The 19,218-nt window shown below is 43.3% G+C and overlaps 1 protein-coding gene across 1 annotated transcript in view; it reads left to right on the forward strand.

Annotated features, from left to right (window-relative positions):
* The first annotated feature begins 3,064 nt into the window (after positions 1-3,064).
* Positions 3,065-19,218, forward strand: part of LOC134213594 (THO complex subunit 2) — a 29,574-nt gene continuing 13,420 nt past the window's right edge. Inside the window, exons 1-10 of the mRNA XM_062692798.1 lie at positions 3,065-3,222; positions 3,581-4,006; positions 4,065-5,328; positions 5,390-5,661; positions 5,721-5,838; positions 5,907-6,251; positions 6,319-7,483; positions 7,538-7,882; positions 7,957-8,166; positions 8,255-8,292. Coding sequence (XP_062548782.1) covers positions 3,170-3,222; positions 3,581-4,006; positions 4,065-5,328; positions 5,390-5,661; positions 5,721-5,838; positions 5,907-6,251; positions 6,319-7,483; positions 7,538-7,882; positions 7,957-8,166; positions 8,255-8,292 — 4,236 coding nt within the window. The 5' untranslated portion in view covers positions 3,065-3,169. The remainder of the gene's footprint in view (positions 3,223-3,580; positions 4,007-4,064; positions 5,329-5,389; positions 5,662-5,720; positions 5,839-5,906; positions 6,252-6,318; positions 7,484-7,537; positions 7,883-7,956; positions 8,167-8,254; positions 8,293-19,218) is intronic.

The following is a 19,218-nucleotide window of genomic DNA, read 5'->3' on the forward strand; positions in this document are numbered from 1 at the left end:
TTAAAGATTTAAACCTTCACACAGAAAAGAATGATGCTATATATAACTTGTAGAAATCATGAAAACAAATCAAAAATAATTTAAATAGTGTTGTTATTCAAATTGAAAGAAATTTGCTTTTCGGAACAATGGAGCATTGTGGAATGAATGAATGTTCACATTTTTGAGAATATATTATTCTCATTTATTTTTGAATAACTTGTACAAATGTCATGGGATTGCGATTTCTAATTTGCTAATACCCTTTTTCAAAAGTTATTTCCAATTCTGATTCTTTAAGAAAATTGTTTAACTATTTTTTAGTGGAATGTTTTCACTGTCATAAGACGAGTTTAGTAAAATTCCATTTTATTCCACCAACTCGTATTAGTTCTACATATACGTATTTCGACCTGTTAGGACGTCTTCAGTGTCTCGTACTTTACTCGTTCTTGACTTCTGATTCTTTGATTAACATTTAATGCTTTAGGATCCTTCAGAACCTAGTACTTTGTCAAACAGATTGTTCTAAATACAAATTGTGAGGCATGAGAGTAAGAACAAAAAAATATCACTGAATGTCATGAAATTAATGTCTTTTAACATTAATTCGGTTCTCTCGCCGCCAACTTCAGATTTAGAGCAATGAAAAGTTATTAGATTTATTGGTAGGGGAGGCGTTTTGTTACTTTCTTCCCACAAAAATGATTACCTTCCGCAAAAATATACAAAAATATATAGACGACAGTCCACAAATGAGGATGGAGAAGGGGGAGGGTTCATGATGTCCATAAATTGCTGTACTTAGTTTTTGTACAACCCCCTTCCTTCTCCTCAAGAAAACATATAAAATTAAACTTCCTAAATTGGATTGCTTTGTCACGTTAATCGAATTTATGAAAAAAAATATTACGTAATTCATAGACGATCCCTAAAGGGGGGGGGGTGTTAGAAATTATATATTCATGCTATTTCGACCATACACAGCTAAAGCAAAGTGGAAAATCACTTGAAAAGTCCAATTTTATTTTTGACCGCTCGCTTGTATGGGGATCCCCCATAGTGTTTTGGTCGGTTTATCTCCTGCATCCAGGTAGTAACAAGACGTGTCTTCCGCCCTCGCTCCCGGCGATAGATTTTCATCGTAGCTAAATCGCTTTCGGCGATAGATTTTCATCGTAGCTAAATCGCTTTCGGCGATAGATTTTCATTGTGCAGATGTTAGTCGTTGATGACCACAACGAAATCATTGCTAAATCACTTTCTCCCTGCGTCTTCTTTTAAACTGATGACAAAAGATGTGTGATTCCAACCGGTTTCCATCGACGATGTTTGCACCATACACACTTAATCACGATTTTCTTGTTCGGTAATTTTTTTTACCGATCTGAACTGCAAATTGTAAAATATACCGAGAAGGTCGTCAATTTTTAGAAATTTTTCAGTCCTATCAGTAACAGATTCATTGAATTACTGACCACTGTTATTTTATACAGGGTTTTCAGCAAAAAGTTACGTTTACTGGATAGATCATTAAAAGTCAGTACAAAAAAATACTGACTATTCGGTAATTGAAACTAACTGTGTACCTTCGTCTCGAAGGAGGAACTTTCGGCGACAATTAACCTTTGATAAATAACTAGAAATATTATATTAGAATACTTTTAAAACAAATGGAGAAATAAATAACCTACCTGTTTAGTATAACATGGTACAATACCAGGAAAAATTAAATATTATTTTCTGTATGTTTGTTTGCTTTGTTTGGTATAACTTTTTTGGCGCAACTTTCAGTGACAGATCGTCGTATGCAGGTCGTTTGCTGCCAGTTGCATTTTTTTGCTATCAGTGTTGCCAAAATTGTTAGATGTTTACGTTTGTTCAACTATTTCACACATTTTGATCTGAGAGCTCTACTGTGAAAATAACAATTTTTTGCGACTAAAAAAACTTTCCTATCAATCAATTTAGCAGTTGATTTAAAAGTTTTAGCATTCAATAATACCAAATATTCTCTACTTTTGAAATAAAATTAGAAAATGTTGTAATCACAATTATTTTTCGCTCTGTGTATAAGTACATTAGGGTCTCGCCGACATTTCTCACCAACACGAACGCAGGTTCGTGGTTGCAAACAATCCCATTTGATTTTGCCGTGACAGCTGCTCGTGGTTGCAAACAAACCGAGTAAAAGTGTGAGTGAAACGTGCGTGTACGTACACGATCGCTGAAAGCCTAATGGAGAAAAATATAAAGTAACTTTAACCTTGAACGGCGACGGAACAAAAAAAGATATTTTAGTTTCAAGATAGATTGTCGCTTCGGTTACCTTTGTTCTGCTGTCCGAGACACGGTACCTAACTGTCAGATGATCTGACTCAGATCGTATGTATTTTTCCTTCATTGGCATTTAGATCCCCTATGGTCCAATGCACCGAGTTCATCATTGACGTTTGAGACGGGCGCTGTTTACTAAGAATGAATACTTTTTCATTCATCGAGTTCATGCAAGTGTTCATTTTTAGTAAACAGCGCCCGTCTCAAACGTCATTGTGTTCATTCGGTGCATTGGACCATCCTCGCCAGCAAAAGATGGTCTGGAAAGCGACTACAGCGACAATGTTTATCTTGTAAATATATTTATACACTCAGCGAACTGGACTATCGAAATTCATAACTGGCGCCTTATGAATCTTCGACTGATTATTCCACCAACAGTGATTCTTATACGCAGTTACCTTCCTAAGTAAACAAGCGTCGATGGGCGTGTGGTCTACATACCGGCCTTCCGACCCCGACGTCCATGGTTCGAACCCAGTCTGCCGCACTTAACTTTTTTTCAAATGAAAATCATCATTCATTAGGCAACTTATTGAAATTCATACCGATTCCTTGTGGCAAATTTTCATAAGGCGTTTGATTGAAAATCATACGTCCATTTTCCTCAGTGTATAGTTATATAGTTAAATATTAGTTATAACTAAAATATCTTTTATGCAAATGCATAATATTTTTTCAACAAGTTTGTTATCTGTCCCATTTCGCATCTGTGATCGATCGGGAACGCCAGCAGCTTGTCATCTTTTTCGCTCTGCCGTATCGAAATCGGAAGCTCTCCTCCAACCAACGCACCGAGCACGCATCCACAACGAAAAACGAACGTCAAAACGACGAAAAATTGGTCGCAAAAATGCTGAACGCTGATATTTGGAAATCGTGGGAAAGAAGTGGAAAATCTGAATTGTAATTCGAGTTTCTTCCGTCTGAAATTTAGTGCAAAGTGTAGCTCGAGTGGTGCCCTTCCGTTTGGTGGTGGAATTTCCGCGAATGCTGGGTTATTTTCCGAGAAAACATGGATTCTAGTTTGCCTGATTTCATTCCTCATGCTCAAAAGAAAAAGTTTTCTTTTTCTTCCGGCGGTGGTGGCGTCGGGATGTGTTTGATTGCTTCATGTGTTTTGGATGTTTGTGCGTGAAATCCGGTAGTTACCGGTTCGATGGGAGCGATTGAGCGGTTCCCACTTGAGAATAACACTTTGCGGGAGATCAGGCGAAGTGGCAGGTAACCTTGAAATTGATGATTTTGTTGTTTCTTCCTACAGCTTGAAACAGTGTAAGACGCTGCTGAAGGAGGAAGGCAGTCCACTGTTCGGAAAGAATGATCGGAAAACGGAAATATCGCGGGCGATCTATGAACTTGTATCCCATGGTATCCACGGCCAGATTAAGAAGGAGAGCGCGCTCGTGATGCTGGGCGAGCTGGCCAACTTACACAGCGACATTCCATCGATCATGCTGGATATATTTGGAGTATTGGACGCAGAAACGGCTGCCGGTGGCGGGGGAAGTGGGACAGATGCCTCCACCGAGGAACGTGCTGCGTTTTGCTACATTGTTAAGGAATCGGACCGATTTCTGTCAGAGAAATTGCTGAAAGAGCGACTGGAAATTGACACGCTGCAAGATGTTGGGACAATCAAGAACCGCAGTTTCTATACAAAGTTTATTAAAGTTAAAACGAAACTCTAGTAAGTAATTTATTATTCAATTAATTGTTTTCATTGACACAAAAAAAAATCATTGCAGTTACAAACAGCGTCGTTTCAATCTGTTCCGCGAGGAAAGCGAAGGGTATGCAAAGCTTATCACGGAATTAAATCAGGAATTCACCGAGACGAACACGGTGCAAAATATATTGGAAATTATCAAGTCGTTGATTGGCTGCTTCAACTTGGACCCTAACCGGGTGTTGGACATTATGTTGGAATCGTTTGAGACGCGACCGGAGCACGATAAAATCTTCATTCCATTGCTTCAGTCGTACATCAATGATGGCAACATCATCTGCGAGGTGTTAGGATACAAATATCGGCATTTCTCGGATAGTCGCACGCCAGAATCGCTGTTCAAGGTGACGGCGCTGCTCTTGCAGCATGGAGTCATCAAACTGGACGATATCTACGCTTGGCTTAGTCCGACCGACAAGCTAATCGTCAGTGAATGGGAGTCGGAAGTGAATGACGCGAAAGAGTTTGTCCGCAGATTGAATGTTGTTTCCACGAACAAAGATAAGGAGCAGGAGCCAGAGCCGGAAAAAGAGATGACCCCGGAAAAGTACGCCACCAATCAGAAATGGGGTCTCTGCGAAGCGCTCCTACATGTGGGAGATTGGAATACCGCTCAGCTCTTGCTGAAGAAGCTCCCAGAACAATCAGTAATGGTACATGAGCGTATCGCCAAAGCCCTGTGTTGGCTACTGCATATGATAATCGAACCGGTCTACCGTCTGAAGTGTGCCCTTCCGTGCAATATCAAAGGACGCCCAATTAGCAACGGACTGAGTAAGTTGGCGCCGGCGCCTGTTACCACAATCTCTAAACTACGCAATCATGCCTTCCCCATGTTCACCGCCTTGGGCCCTTCACTGCACTATGATTCGGTTCTGCTGTACAAGCTCCTTCGTCTGGTTCGCATCATTCTCACAGAGATGAACGTAGATCCGGCGAATACGCCTACTCCCGGTTCGGAGAACGAACAACTCTACTATGATATAATTACCTTGCTGGATGCGTCTATTTTGCCTTCTCTGTCCTACATGGATTGTAACTGCTGCGTGGCCGAAGAAATCTGGTCCATCGTGAAGCTGTATCCGTACCAATATAGGTACAGTTTGTATGCGCGTTGGAAGAACGACACCTACCAGCTGCAGCCGAAGTTAATCCGACGTCGGGGGAATGCCCAGAAGCAAATCAAAGCTCTGATGAAACGAGTCAGTAAGGAAAATAGCAAACCCGTGGGAAGGCTGATCGGAAAGCTTAGTCACTGCTCGCCAGGTTTTCTGTTCGATTATGTAAGTCTGCTTATTGGTTTTCTTTCAACATCTGATACGAATGATTCCCAACTGTTTTTAGATTCTTTTGCAAATCCAAATCTACGACAATCTGATTACCCCGGTTGTCGATTCCCTGAAGTATTTGACATCCCTATCGTACGACGTGCTCGGCTACTGTCTGATTGAATCACTGGAACAAGTCGATCGCAATCCAATGCAGAACGATGGTACTTCAATATCGCTCTGGTTGCAAAGTTTGGCAAATTTTTGCGGCGCCATCTACAAAAAGTACAACATCGAATTGAGCGGACTGCTACAGTACGTGGGAAACCAGCTGAAGGCGCATAAGAGGTAAGCTGCTGCTTTTGTTTTTTTTTATTAATGATAAATAATGTGTGTTTATGTTGCAGTTTGGATTTGTTGATACTGAAGGAGGTTGTGCAGAAAATGACTGGGATCGAAGCGGCCGAAGAGATGACAGTGGAACAGATTGGTGCGATGTGCGGAGGAGAGTTGCTGCGCGGTGAGGTAAGAAGCGGTCAATCTTTTTATAGTTTGGTGAACACGCAATTAACTGTAACTAATTTGCGTTCCAGGCCGGGTACTTTAGTCAAGTACGCAACACCAAGAAATCCTCTCAACGATTGAAGGATGCTCTGGCAAGTAACGATCTGGCAGTAGCTCTGTGCTTACTGATTGCCCAGCAGAAGCACTGCGTAATTTATCGTGAAACTGCTTCAAGTCACCTGAAGCTCGTGGGAAAACTTTACGACCAATGTCAAGACACTTTGGTCCAATTCGGAACGTTCCTGGGATCGACTTATTCTGTCGAAGAGTACGTTGAAAGATTGCCAACCATTCATAGTATGCTGCAGGAGTACCACATTCACTCGGATGTGGCATTTTTCCTGGCCAGGCCGATGTTTTCGCACGCCATCAGCGTAAGTTTGATATGTTTCAAATAATGATCGATTGCAAAACTGACTTTTCTTTTTTCATCTACTCCAGCAAAAGTACGACCAACTGCGCAAGGCTGATCAAAACTCGAAGAAACTCTCCACCTCGCAGAAGATGGTCAAATATCTGGAAGCGACCGCCTACGTTATGAATCCGGTAATCGAATCGGTCCGACCACTACACCCTCCGAAAGTCTGGGAAGACATCAGTCCCCAATTTCTGGTCACATTCTGGTCCTTAAGTATGTACGATCTTCAAGTCCCGGCCGAAAGTTATCAGCGCGAAATCAACAAACTGAAGCAAATGTCCATCTCATCCATGGACTCCAAGGATCAAAACGCATCCAAGAATAAGAAAGAGCAGGAACGGCACGTTGCACTGATGGAGAAACTACAAGACGAGCGAAAGAAGCAGCAAGAACATGTTGACAAGATCATGCACCGCTTGACAAGCGAGAAGGATTCCTGGTTTCTATCACGTTCTGCCAAGTCAGCCAAAAACGAAACCATCACGCAGTTCCTGCAGCTATGCCTTTTCCCACGGTGCACCTTCACAGCGCTGGATGCCCTTTACTGTGCCAAGTTCGTTCACACAATTCACAGTCTCAAGACGGCCAACTTCTCGACCCTGCTGTGCTATGATCGAATATTCTGCGACATCACATACTCGGTAACTTCCTGCACCGAAAACGAAGCCACCCGCTATGGTCGTTTCCTGTGCGCCATGCTGGAAACAGTCATGCGTTGGCACGCCGATCAAAGCACCTTCAATCGAGAGTGCTCCAACTATCCTGGCTTCGTTACGAAATTCCGCGTGAGCAACCAATTCTCCGAGGCGAACGATCACGTTAACTACGAGAACTACCGCCACGTTTGTCACAAGTGGCACTACAAAATAACCAAAGCCATGGTGTTCTGCCTGGACTCCAAGGATTACATGCAAATTCGTAACTCGTTGATCATTTTGATGAGAATACTCCCGCACTTCCCTGTCTTGGCCAAGCTAGCGCAGATAATTGAGAAGAAGGTCGAGAAAGTGCGTGAAGAAGAGAAGAATCAACGTCAGGATCTATTCGTGTTGGCTTCGAGTTACATTGGGCAGCTGAAGGCCAAGTCCGGACAAATGATGCGGGAAAGTGACTTCCATCAGGTTTCGGAGAAACCCGTCAAAGTGGAATCCCAGGAATCCAAGGCAATGAACGGGGATAGCAAAAGTGGTAAGATTTTTTCAAATGTTCCAGGTAACAAACTACAACCATCTCATTTCTCAGATCGCAAGGAAATTAAATCGGAGAAGAAAATTATCGTCACCAGCAATTCGTCATCCAGTTCTAAGCAGCAGCAAAGTTCAAGCTCGTCGTCGTCGAATAACGTGTCATCGAACAACAGCAACAACATCTCGGACGTTAAGATAATCGAACGGGAAATCAAGAAGGAAACTCCGGCACGTGATTCGACACGCGAAACTTCAGTCAGCAGTAGCTCGAAGGATAAGTCGTCAAAGGAATTAAAACGGGAGGAACGAGCCCGCGAGAAGGAACGCGAACGCGAGGAGGCGGCCACCGAACGAAAGCGTGAGAAGGAGAAGGAAAAGCGACGGGAAAAAACCACCAGAGGTTTGTAGAAAAAAAAAACGATATTTCCGCCAACGGTTGAAACTGATTTTCTATTTGTGTGTTCTTTTCAACAGCGGCCCTAGTAGCAGCCGCACAAGCCGAGTATGAACTTCAATTGCAGCAGCAGCAGCAACAACAACAACAACAGCAGCTTAGCAGTGACAGGGATTCGCGTGCCAGCGAGAGGGAGCGGGAACGGGATCGCACCGAGCGGGACCTCAGTTCTGTTTCAAATTCCAGCAACGAGCATCGGCGCAGCCAAGACCCGCCGGAGCACGACAGAGGTTCGTATCATACACGGATTTCAGTAGGAAAGCTATTGAATCCTCTATTTCTTTTCAATTTATCACTTTTTTCCTCTTTTCTTTCCAGAAGTGAAACGTCGCAAGCTGGAAAGTTCCACCTCAAAGGTTAGTATTGTGGTGTAAAAACACTAGTCACATAGTGCAAATTCGAAAGAAAAGATAGAGAAATCGCCGATCCGGACCGAAGAGGAAAAAACCATGAAGACTGAGGAGGTGAAGACGATTCGAGCGAGAAAAGAAACAAAACCGCGTGATTGTTGATCGTTAGTGAAAACCGAGGTTTCGAGAGCCGACCGTGCGGGGTGTGGACAACACCCGGATTCTTTGCTGTTCCGTTAATCGATGCGTAAACCGATCGATCATCCAATGGCGGATTTTGCCACAGCGTGTCTACCGGTACGCAGGACGTGGAGGAGATACGAGAACCAACCTGGATGATACTTTTGGAAACCAGTTGTATTGAAGCAGTTGACTAATAGCCGATATTCGTATTTTTTACACACCACATGTTATTGTTCCGATTTATGGAGATCCCTTGAAAATAATTTCGAATAAAGTTGAGTACGTGAATGGAGTACTGTTCAGAAATTTCTGTAAGCAATGAAAACTGAAATTTGACAATAAAAAGGGATGTTTGTGGTAGTTGGAGAGATACATCGGGAAGGCGTAACGATATTGGGATTCGATCGAGAATCAGTAATGAAGGAGCCAGACGTTTGAAATGTTGCTTGGAGACCAGAGCATGGGAGAGATGTTTCTAGAGACGAAAACAACACGTGCATCATCCAATACAAATCCATTGTTCTTCAGAGGAAATCAATCAAAAAGCAAAAACGCACGTTGCCAATGCTACGAAGATATTCACTTCGAACAAAATAACTAAGCCTACATGTATTCGATGCTTCGAAATTCAAACGATAGTAAAAACAGAAGTCAAAACCACTATAAAAAAGCGCAATACCTAACTTGCGTTGGTGAAAAACTCGAAATGGAGAATTCAAATAACGGATTTTATGACGCCATCTGAGGCAATGGACAACATGCTGAATAGATGTCAACCTTTCTGGAAGTAGCTGAGGCCAGTAATCACCACCATCATCGGAGGCAGGAACGGAAAACTTGGAGCGTGTAGTTTCGATACCTTTGAAAAGTGACCGCGTAAAACCGAGTTTGCCCGAGTGTTTGTGTAAATCAATACCTTTTTTGTCGAATGTCTTAAAAAAGAACTTTTTCTGCGGTTGTGCTGATATCGTAAATCTTCCACAACTTAACACGATTACAAACTTTAAATAACCATCAATGTTGCTTCCTCGCGTAAACATTAAAAACGATAAAAAAAATTTCAACCGCATAATAACGGGTTGGTTATATCGTTAGGAAATTGATTAGTGAATCAGCAGAATGAATTTGGCAGTAGGCGGCAATCAATCTGCTATCTACCGGTTGGAAGTCAGACTTGTTTCTACGATCCAGTGAAGCGCTCGTAATCGATACCATTTCTGTAGTCCATCCTCTCTTCAATGGGTCTCCTATCGGTGCCAAGGTATGTATCACTCTCACAGACAAATGAAAGAAAATGTTTGTTGTTACATAGAAAGAAAAAAAAAACTTCAATGAACAACCCTATGTTTGCACTAACTGGTATCGTCCGTACACATGTCCAGGAAATCAAAATACGTCGAAAGTAAATCTAACCAGTACTGCAAAAGGTCATGATGGTCACTTTTTAGTGACTTATGTAACTTTTTTCGGGCCAGTCACTAAAAAGTCTCTTTTTTCGACCTCAACTCACTAAAGTCACTTTTTTCAGAAAAACTCACTATTTTCAACTATGTTGAAACTATCGACTCGGTTTCATCAAGAACATCGTTGCGGAATGAAAAAAAAAATGTTGAAAAATTTGAAAACTTTATCCGTTGGAAGCTACTCTATTCATAACGGACATGAAATGACGGATTTAGAAAAAAAAAGTTAACTTAGTATTTTTTGACCCGAAAGCTGTTAGCAACTTCTTACCGACTTCAAATCCAGTCTGAATCTTGGTGTGCCTATTAGATTTTTAACAGCGATTGATTTGAGGGGTTTTGTGTCACAGTGATGCAAGCAGGATTGACACAGGGGATTAAGATTCTAAACAAGGCTAATAGCATACTCTGCTTATTTCAAAACCTCTTTTAAAAACTCATAAACTCTACACTCTACATTTGTTCAATTGATAGACCTGTTGAGTATTCCGATTCATCTTTTTAATTAAATTCTGATATTTTCATCTTAATCCTACACAATTTTTGATGTAGTCCCTGTTGTGATGGGAAAATCATTAGTGAGCGATGGCTTGGTCTAATTTTATAATATATACGCCTTATTAAAAAAAAAATTATTTTTATATATTTTGAAACATAAGCACCCTAATTCTTGTTTACGTACGAACGCGCTTTCGAAAGAAAGTTGAAGTGCATTCTCGTGTACGCCAGCAAAATCAAATGGAGAAACGGTTCGAACGAATCGCATTTGTTTGAAATTATCCTTCGTCCGTAAACAAGAATATGGGTGAAGATTTTTTTTAAGACGGAATGGAAGTATTTGAATCACTGCTTGATACTGCAAAGGACTTTGGAAGTGGAACATTTTTTACCTAAGAGAATTTACTACTTACTTATGGATCCTGTACACCACCGGTAGTGAAAGGGCCGACTTGAAAGATCTCCATCCTGAGCGTTGCCCGGCTATCGCTTTAACCCGTTGCCAGGTTAGATTTCGGTCGACTTCTTTTATTTCTTTATTGAGGCTTCGCCGCCATGAGCCGCTGGGTCTGCCTCTGCTGCGATGTCCCGCTGGGTTCCAGTCTAATGCTTGTTTACAGATTTCGTTTCCGCCCCTACGTAGAGTGTGGCCGACCCAGACCCACTTCCGATCCCGAATTTCTGTTGCTATCGGCCTCTGGTGACAACGACGATGGAGCTCGTTGTTTGAGATCCAGTTTTGAGGCCACCAGGCCCGAATTATATACCGCAGGCATTTGTTGATGAACACCTGCAGCCGTTGAGTGTTCTCCACTGATACACACCATGTTTCGCTAGCGTATAACAGCACAGATTTCACGTTAGAGTTGAAAATTCGTATTTTGGTGCGTTCACTTATCTGCCTGTTTTTCCAGATATTTCTTAAACTCGCAAAGGCAGCCCTTGCTTTCTTGATCCGTGCGCCTATGTCGATCTTGGTACCGCCGTCTGACGCCATTTGGCTACCAAGATATTGAAAGCTTTCAACATTCTCCACTGGTTGCCCGGCTACTGTGAAACTGGAAGGAGTCACCGTGTTTACATCCAACGATTTGGTTTTGTTGACGTTGCTGACTAAACCTGCAGAGGAGGAGCGCTCGGCAAGGTCGTTGAGCTTACTCTGCATATCAGAGCGCCGTTGCGCGAGAAGTGCAACGTCATCAGCCAATTCGAAGTCGTTTAGGTGCTCCATGGTTATAGGCTGCCATAACAGCCCGCGGTTTGGTTCACACTCAATCGCATCTACCAGAATCTCGTCGACTACGATGAGGAACAGTAACGGTGATAGAATACATCCTTGCCTCACACCAGCTACGACCCGAATAGGGTCGGACAGGACCCCATTGTGCAGCACTCTACACGAAAAGGCCTCGTACTGTGCTTCGATGAGGCCGATGATTTTCTCAGGAACCTCCTTGCATTTAGGGCGCCCCACATATTCTCGTGATTGAGACGGTCGAAAGCTTTTTCGCAGTCAATGAATACCAAGTAAAGGGACTCTTGGAATTCGTTGACCTGCTCCAGAGTCAGGATCTTCCGGCACGGAATCCGGCCTGCTGCCGCCGGAGAGTCGCATCGATCTTCTCCTGAATCCGGGCTAGGATAATTTTGCATAGAACTTTGAGAACGGTACACAGCAACATAATGCCTCGCCAGTTATCGCATACAGTCAGGTCATCCTTTTTGGGCATCTTCTCTAAGATACCTTGCATCTAGTCGACCGGGAAAGTTGCGGTGTCCCAGGTATTACGAAATAAACGATGCGGTAGTTGAGCGGATGTCATGGGGTCAGCTTTGAGCATCTCGGCTGATATGCAATCGACCCCTGGGGCTTTATTCGATTTCATGCTTTGGATGGCTGTTCGAATCTCTAGCAGTGATGGAGCTTCGGTATTGACGCGTGTTATACGTCGGATCCTAGGCAGATTATACCGAGGTGGTGATGGCCTGGCTGGCGTTGTTGAATCGTCGTCCAATTCTTTCCTCTTGCCGACGAATCCGCGCAATGCGCAGGCGTATTGCGCCGATAAGGAGGTAATGATCAGACGCGATATCGGCACTACGTTTATTCCGCACATCAAGAAGGCTCCGTTTCCATTTTCGGCTGATGCAGATGTAGTCGATTTGATTTTCTGTAAAGCCGTCACGGGAGACCCACGGGACCTTGTGAACCGGTCGATGAGGGAAGAGCGACCCCCCGATCACCATGTCGTTTTTACCACAAAATTTTGCGAACAGCTCTCCGTTTTCGCTCATTTTTTCGACACCATGGCGTCCCATAATGTGCTCGTGGTTCGAGTTGTCGGATCCGATATTCGCATTGAAGTCGCTCAAACAGATCTTGATATCACCCTTCGGAATTCTATCTACGACGGCATTGAGTTGACTGTAGAAGTTCTCTTTGTCTTGCAGATCGGCAGCATCGGTTGGCGCATAACATTGGATTATAGTAAGGTTAAAAAAAACGGACGACTGTGTTCTAAATCTGGCAACGATTATCCTATCACTTATAGGTTCCCACTTCATAAGCGCAGAGTGTGCCTGAGCGCTTAGTAGGAAGCCAACTCCGCGATGCCGGGGAGCGTGTTCACATCGTAAACCAGAGTATAGCAGAACTTGTCCCGACGGCGTTCTGTGTTCTCCAAAGTTTGGCCAACGGACTTCACTCAGTCCCAGGATCTCAAGCTTCATGCGGCGTGCCTCATTGGCAAGTTGTGCCAATTTACCCTGCTAAGCTAGTGTTAAAACGTTCCATGTTCCTATTCGTGTCCGTTGTTTCGCGCTAAGAGTCGTCGCCGTAAAATCAGTCCGAATTCTTTCATTATCGGATTCTCGAACAAATTGATGTTTCGGGAACAGTAGGTTGATGGCCCAAGGTTCCCTATCCACTGGGATGGGGCTGCCATCTTAGGTATAGCTTCCGGGGAATAGCATTTCATACTCAGCCGCTGGATGCCAGAACAGACGCTGTTGGAGCCGCACCTCCTTGGTGAACAGACGCTCGGTCAGTCGGGTCAAATTTGTTTAAAGTCCCACCCAACACCAGGACTAGGCTAGTGCACACGGTCGCTTTGATAGGGCCTGCTTGCGGACACATGCAGCTTTTTATAGGAGTTCAATAGAGTCCACTGTCGAACCCCACCACATCCTAGGCAGACCCCACAGGACGCACCCTCTCACTCTAGCTGATGTCAGAAGGACAACAGTGCCCAGGCTGCACTACCAGCTAAGTACGCAAACGCAACCCTTAGCTGGCGGTCAATTGTCATCGGAAGACCCGTGGAAGCGTGAGTATTGGAACTTGTGAGGACCAGAGCTATGTTAGGCGCCCCTTCCCGGATGTCAACTCACCATTTCGCAGCCCAAGCCAGGGGTATGAAATAACAAAAATTCTACTTTTTATTTCATTTTGAGTCATTAAAGTAGAAATCTATTTTTATGTCAATCGAAAAATGCCGGGGCAAGATGGGTCAAACAGCGGGGCAAAAGACATTAAGAAATTAATATTGTTTTTATTCACAAAATTAAATTACACACAGATAGATAAGTTTATTGCCAATGATTTTATTGAATAAAAAAAGGATTGTATAGCTTTGGATTAAGAAATGGCACTACATTTAAAAATGTCTGCAATTTCTTATGAAAACAAGCCGTCAGTGTATTGCCTTCTTGAAAACAAAAAATATATATTTTTAATAAACAAATTAACATCCTTTTGCTCAAAGTAACCTTAAAATGATTAAATCAGCAATGGAAAATAATGTTTCAAATACGAATTATGTTCTTCAGTATGTGCTGATTCATCTTGTCCCATTTGCAAGTTCATGTTAGAAAGTCTAATTTTCGATCATATTTATTTCAACGCAGTTAGTACAACATCGCGTTTGCGACTTTCGCCCTTATGAAACAACAATGTCGAAATGTACTTTTCGGCTCTGCAGCGAGGGCGTGAAGGTGATGCCGGCACACAAGCACCATCATCAATCCGTCGTAGAGTTCCTCGAGGTCCACAAGTATGAGTACTACACTCATGACCATCCCGGCACGAAGCCCCTCAAGGCTTTGCTGCGAGGGCTCCACGACATGAAAGAAGATCTAATTGCGGGCTGTGGCCTGAAGCCAGTGGCCGTGCTTAAGATGGCTCGTCACGACAAGACGAGTAGATATCGCGACCAGCATTACGTGGTCCACCTGGAGCACGGCTCCATCATGTGGAAGGACCTGAAGCTGGTCGGCGTTATAAATTACACCGTCGCACAGTGGCGAGCTCCCATACAAATGCCGGACAAAACCTAATATGTTGCTCGAATCTTTCACCAAAGAGTAATTTTGGGACGCTAAATTCATTTTGAGGTTAGAATTGTTATCCAACATATACTATGCTACTCGAGTACTTCTGGAGGCGCAAGCCTTAAGGTCTGAAGCATTAACAGCGTCCTCATTCTAACATTGGAGCAGTCAATTTGCAGCTTTGGAGCAACTAGCCGCCGGGAAGTAGACCAAAAATAGGTTTCAATACATGTTACCAGATCGTTCCGAATCGTTCAATTTACTTTTGACGTAGGACTACGTCCGTGTTTTCTATATTGGGGTACACTTTACGATTGCGAAAATCGGGGACCGTCACGAAAATATGATAGACTTTAAACTTTAATATCTAAGACGTTCCTCGATGGATTTTCATTTTTTTTGGACCATTCGATCAAGGATGAGTCAACGCATCTTCGTATTTATTTGAAAATACTGATTTTTAACTATTTATTATCGATAATTGATAAAAAGTTTAGAAAAAGGTCAACCAACCAATCACGTACATGCATCACTAGCACAGACATAAAAAATCAATCAATTGCGATTTTGTATCTAATCTTCAGTTTGAACAAGGTTTCACGCAGAGCAGACGCATCAAAGCGATCGCTGCCGAGCGGACACAGCATCACGGAGGCGCTAATAACATTTTCAAAGGAAATCCATCGCATTGGTGGTGGTGCTCGATGTGTTGCTGCAGATCATTCAACCTCAACGAACCAGCATTTCATATGAAGAAAGGATTGACCATAAAAATAGCACTGTGGCGATCCCGCACCGCCAGTGCCGATGCTGAAAATTTATTACAAATTGTGGTGTCAGCTAGTTGGAAAGGAGCATTGGGAAAAGAAAATTGGTTCTTCTCAGGACCAACATTTTATGAAAAGAAAGAGTTAATTGCGAAAATGGACTGTTTCGGTGGCATCGGGTTTGGCGTGGTAGCTTGGTTGCTGTTAGTGATTCCATCCATTCAAATTTACTACATCATCTCCCTCCGAAGCGCTATCAAATTCGCTATTTACGATTGAGTTTTGCACTTTGAAGAAAGTTTATTTCGGATAGTCGGATCAACCTTCTTTTGTATAAAATGATGGCTTTTGTATAATATCAATGAAGACGCCACCTCAGTGGAAACTATCTACATCAACCACCCATCGGTGAACGTCGCTCAGACAGACAGATGCCAATTGATAATGTTTTGTAATATGAAGAAACTTCGTCTTGAGTCAAATTTCTGTTGTTATTCCTCGCAACAATACGCATCTTAGATAACCAACATCTCATAACCAAATCCAGAATCTTGCGAAAAAAATTCATGGGATTTTCAGAATCTGTCATTCTCGGAACAGTCCGTTGTCTGCGGAATTCCGATCAAAATGGCTCACGCGCGTCGAAAAGCAACTTTCTTATATCTAATGAAGTAATTCCATTAGCCCCGCCCCTTCGTTAATCGTTATGAGTGCACATTATATTTACACCTATATCAGATCACAAAGGGGCGGAGCTAACGGGCTTAATTTATTGAATACAAGAAAGCTGCTTTCCAGCGCGCGCGAGCCATTTTGATCGGGATTTCGCTGAGAGCGGTTGAACAAGATTTTACGCAGAGCGGACGCAGCGGAGCGAACACAGCAGCACGAAGGCGCTCTGGTAGCATTTTCAAAGGAAAATCATCGAATTGGTGGTGGAAGTCTGCGTTGGTGGTCGTCATTCAACCTCAACAACAAATCAAAATCTTGTGACGAAACTCCATTTGACTGCTACTGACGCCATCCATTTGAACAAACTCATTGCATCATCTCCCTCCGACGCGCACTTGTGATTGTGCTACCAAAGGGCAACTTTCTGTCGTCGCCAAACGATGGTAACCCGGAAAAAAAATCGATCATTTCTAATGACTAACGAAACAAAACCAAAGAATCTTGCTAGAAAATTTCACTTTCCGTCGACGACGGCCAAATCGATGAAGACGCCACCTTAGTGAAAAATGTCGTTTAGCTGCCTTAGTTTTTCAAATGGCGCATTATTAATTAAAAACAATAAAAATCTTTCCAAAATCGTCATTGTCGTTTAAACAGTCGAACAGTTTGTTTGTCTGGGTTAACAATTTTCCCAACGGTCAAAACCTCTTCTTGGATAAATAGTTTAAGTCCTGAAAAGGACTGTTTGTAATTTATTCTTGATGTACCTAGAGATGTCGCAAATTAATCGATTACTTCGATAAATCGATTAATCGATGTGATAATCGATTAATTTTGAATCGATTATTACCAAACGATTAATCGATTCAATAATCGAGAGGAATCGAGAGTAATCGATTAGTTACTAATCGATTAATCAGGATTTTACGACATCATAAGGATGTCGCAATTGGATTGATTACCTCGATTGATCGATTCATCGTTGTGATAATCGATTAATTTTGAATCGATTACTATCCAACGATTAATCGATTCAATAATCGACAAGGATCGAGAGTAATCGATTAGTTACTAATCGATTAATCGGAATTTTACGACATCTCTAGATGTACCGCTCACTTTGCCACCAGCGCTATAGAAAACGATGCATGTACGCTTCCATTGCGGGCGGAAGTCGAACGTTGCAAATTAATATATTTGTGTTTGGTTTCGCGCCACCTCCGATTCTGCTTATTTTTCCTATATTCCGGACCTTTTTGAGCACAATGTCTTCTAGGATTCTGATGATATCCACTGAAAGATAGACGAGTGGCTTCAGTGGCGATGCGGCCGATGAGTCGTTCATTTTCCACGGCTGGTTCATCCAACTGGGAGCTACTTTCAGTTTCTTGATTCGGTTGACCTCCGAGCAGTTTGCACAATGCTAATAAATTTACACAAATTATGGTGAAAATACCCTCCATTTCGTATAGCTACGTAGTCCTACGTCATCTTTGCGTACAACCCGATTGGGCTGCACCTTTGAGTTTTTTCCATACAAATTTGTTCGGGCCACCAAAAATTAGATTTACAAGCTACAATCATTAAACTTTGGAATCAGTTCATTTAATATATATGTGAAATTAAAAAAATACGAATTTCGCGAAATGAACGAAAAAATGTTTTATTTTTGTCCGGGTTTCCGCCATTGTTCGTCGTTGACTGGGAGCGATATCGGCCAGTGCACCGCGACGTCACGCAGTGCACCAACTGCTTCAATCTCGGACACGGAACCAGAAACTGTTGCATGAAGCCGCGCTGCAACAAGTGTGGCGAACCCCATCCGACTGAAGAGTGCGACAAGATGGAGGTGGCTGATCCCAAGTACGCCAACTGCGGCAACAAACATCGGGCTACAACCAAGGACTGTCCAAAGCGGTTGGCGTTTTTGGAAATCCGGAAGAAGGCCTCCACCAGGACCCTGCCGAAGAAGAACCGTGTTCCTGCTCTCAACGAGGCAAACTTTCCGGCCATCCCGGCTCCCCGACAAGCGATACCAATACTTCCACTTTTGCAATTTCACAAACGGCTGGCGGCCGCTGCAGCATAGATTCAAGCTCAAACACCACATGCTCCATCCACCAGTGAGTGGCTCCCACTTCCTCCCCCTGGATTCCGTCGTCAGGAAAATGAGCCCCTTCCGGTCGAGGGTGACCCACCACTCTACACATCGGAACAGCTAGTTCCGATCTTCATCCAACTGGCAACGCATCTACGCGGTTGCAAAACACGCTTCGACCAGATTTTCACCCTGGGCATGTTCGTCATTGAAAATGGCTGCTAGGGTGGGTCCGGTCAATTGGAACGCTTGCTCAATTAAGAGCAAAATCATTGAGCTGGCTGGTTTCCTCGACGAGAGGGAGCATATTCCGGACTTCCGTGTGGTGAGACTCGATCGGTTCAACTCCAGGAAGGAGGTGTGGCTATCGCACTGAGGAACAACATCAATTATCGTCTGCTGCCAAGTCTGCAGCTCAAGATCATTGAGGCCGTTGGGGTAGAAGTCACCACTTCCGTCGGAGTAATCACCCTCATCGTGGCCTACTGCCCAACTCAAGCCAAGGAGATCAATGGTACATTGGCCGCCCTTCGGTAGGACTTTGCCAAGCTTACGCGGCAGAAAGGTCAGTACATCACTGCCGGTGACCTGAATGCGAAACATCAAGCCTGGGGCAACAGTCGCGGCAATCGAAACGGTGCCATCTGGAGCAACAACATGGAGGAAGATCACTTCACGATCCTGAGCCCGGATTTCCCCACTCGGTTGAGTCGGTCCGGAGTCCACGCAACGTTAGACCTGTACATAACCAACATGGACGATCACATCTCACTACCGATTGTGTACCAGGAGCTCAGCTCGGATCACTATCCGGTGGTGGCCGAAACGTCTAAGTCGAGTCAAGTACGAGACACTGAAGACGACCTTACTGTTGAGGTTTTTTTTTTTTTACAAGGGAGAATGCATTTACACACTAACCCAG

The sequence above is a fragment of the Armigeres subalbatus genome, chromosome 2 (genome assembly GCF_024139115.2).
Source record: "Armigeres subalbatus isolate Guangzhou_Male chromosome 2, GZ_Asu_2, whole genome shotgun sequence".
Taxonomy (NCBI): Eukaryota; Metazoa; Arthropoda; class Insecta; order Diptera; family Culicidae; genus Armigeres; species Armigeres subalbatus.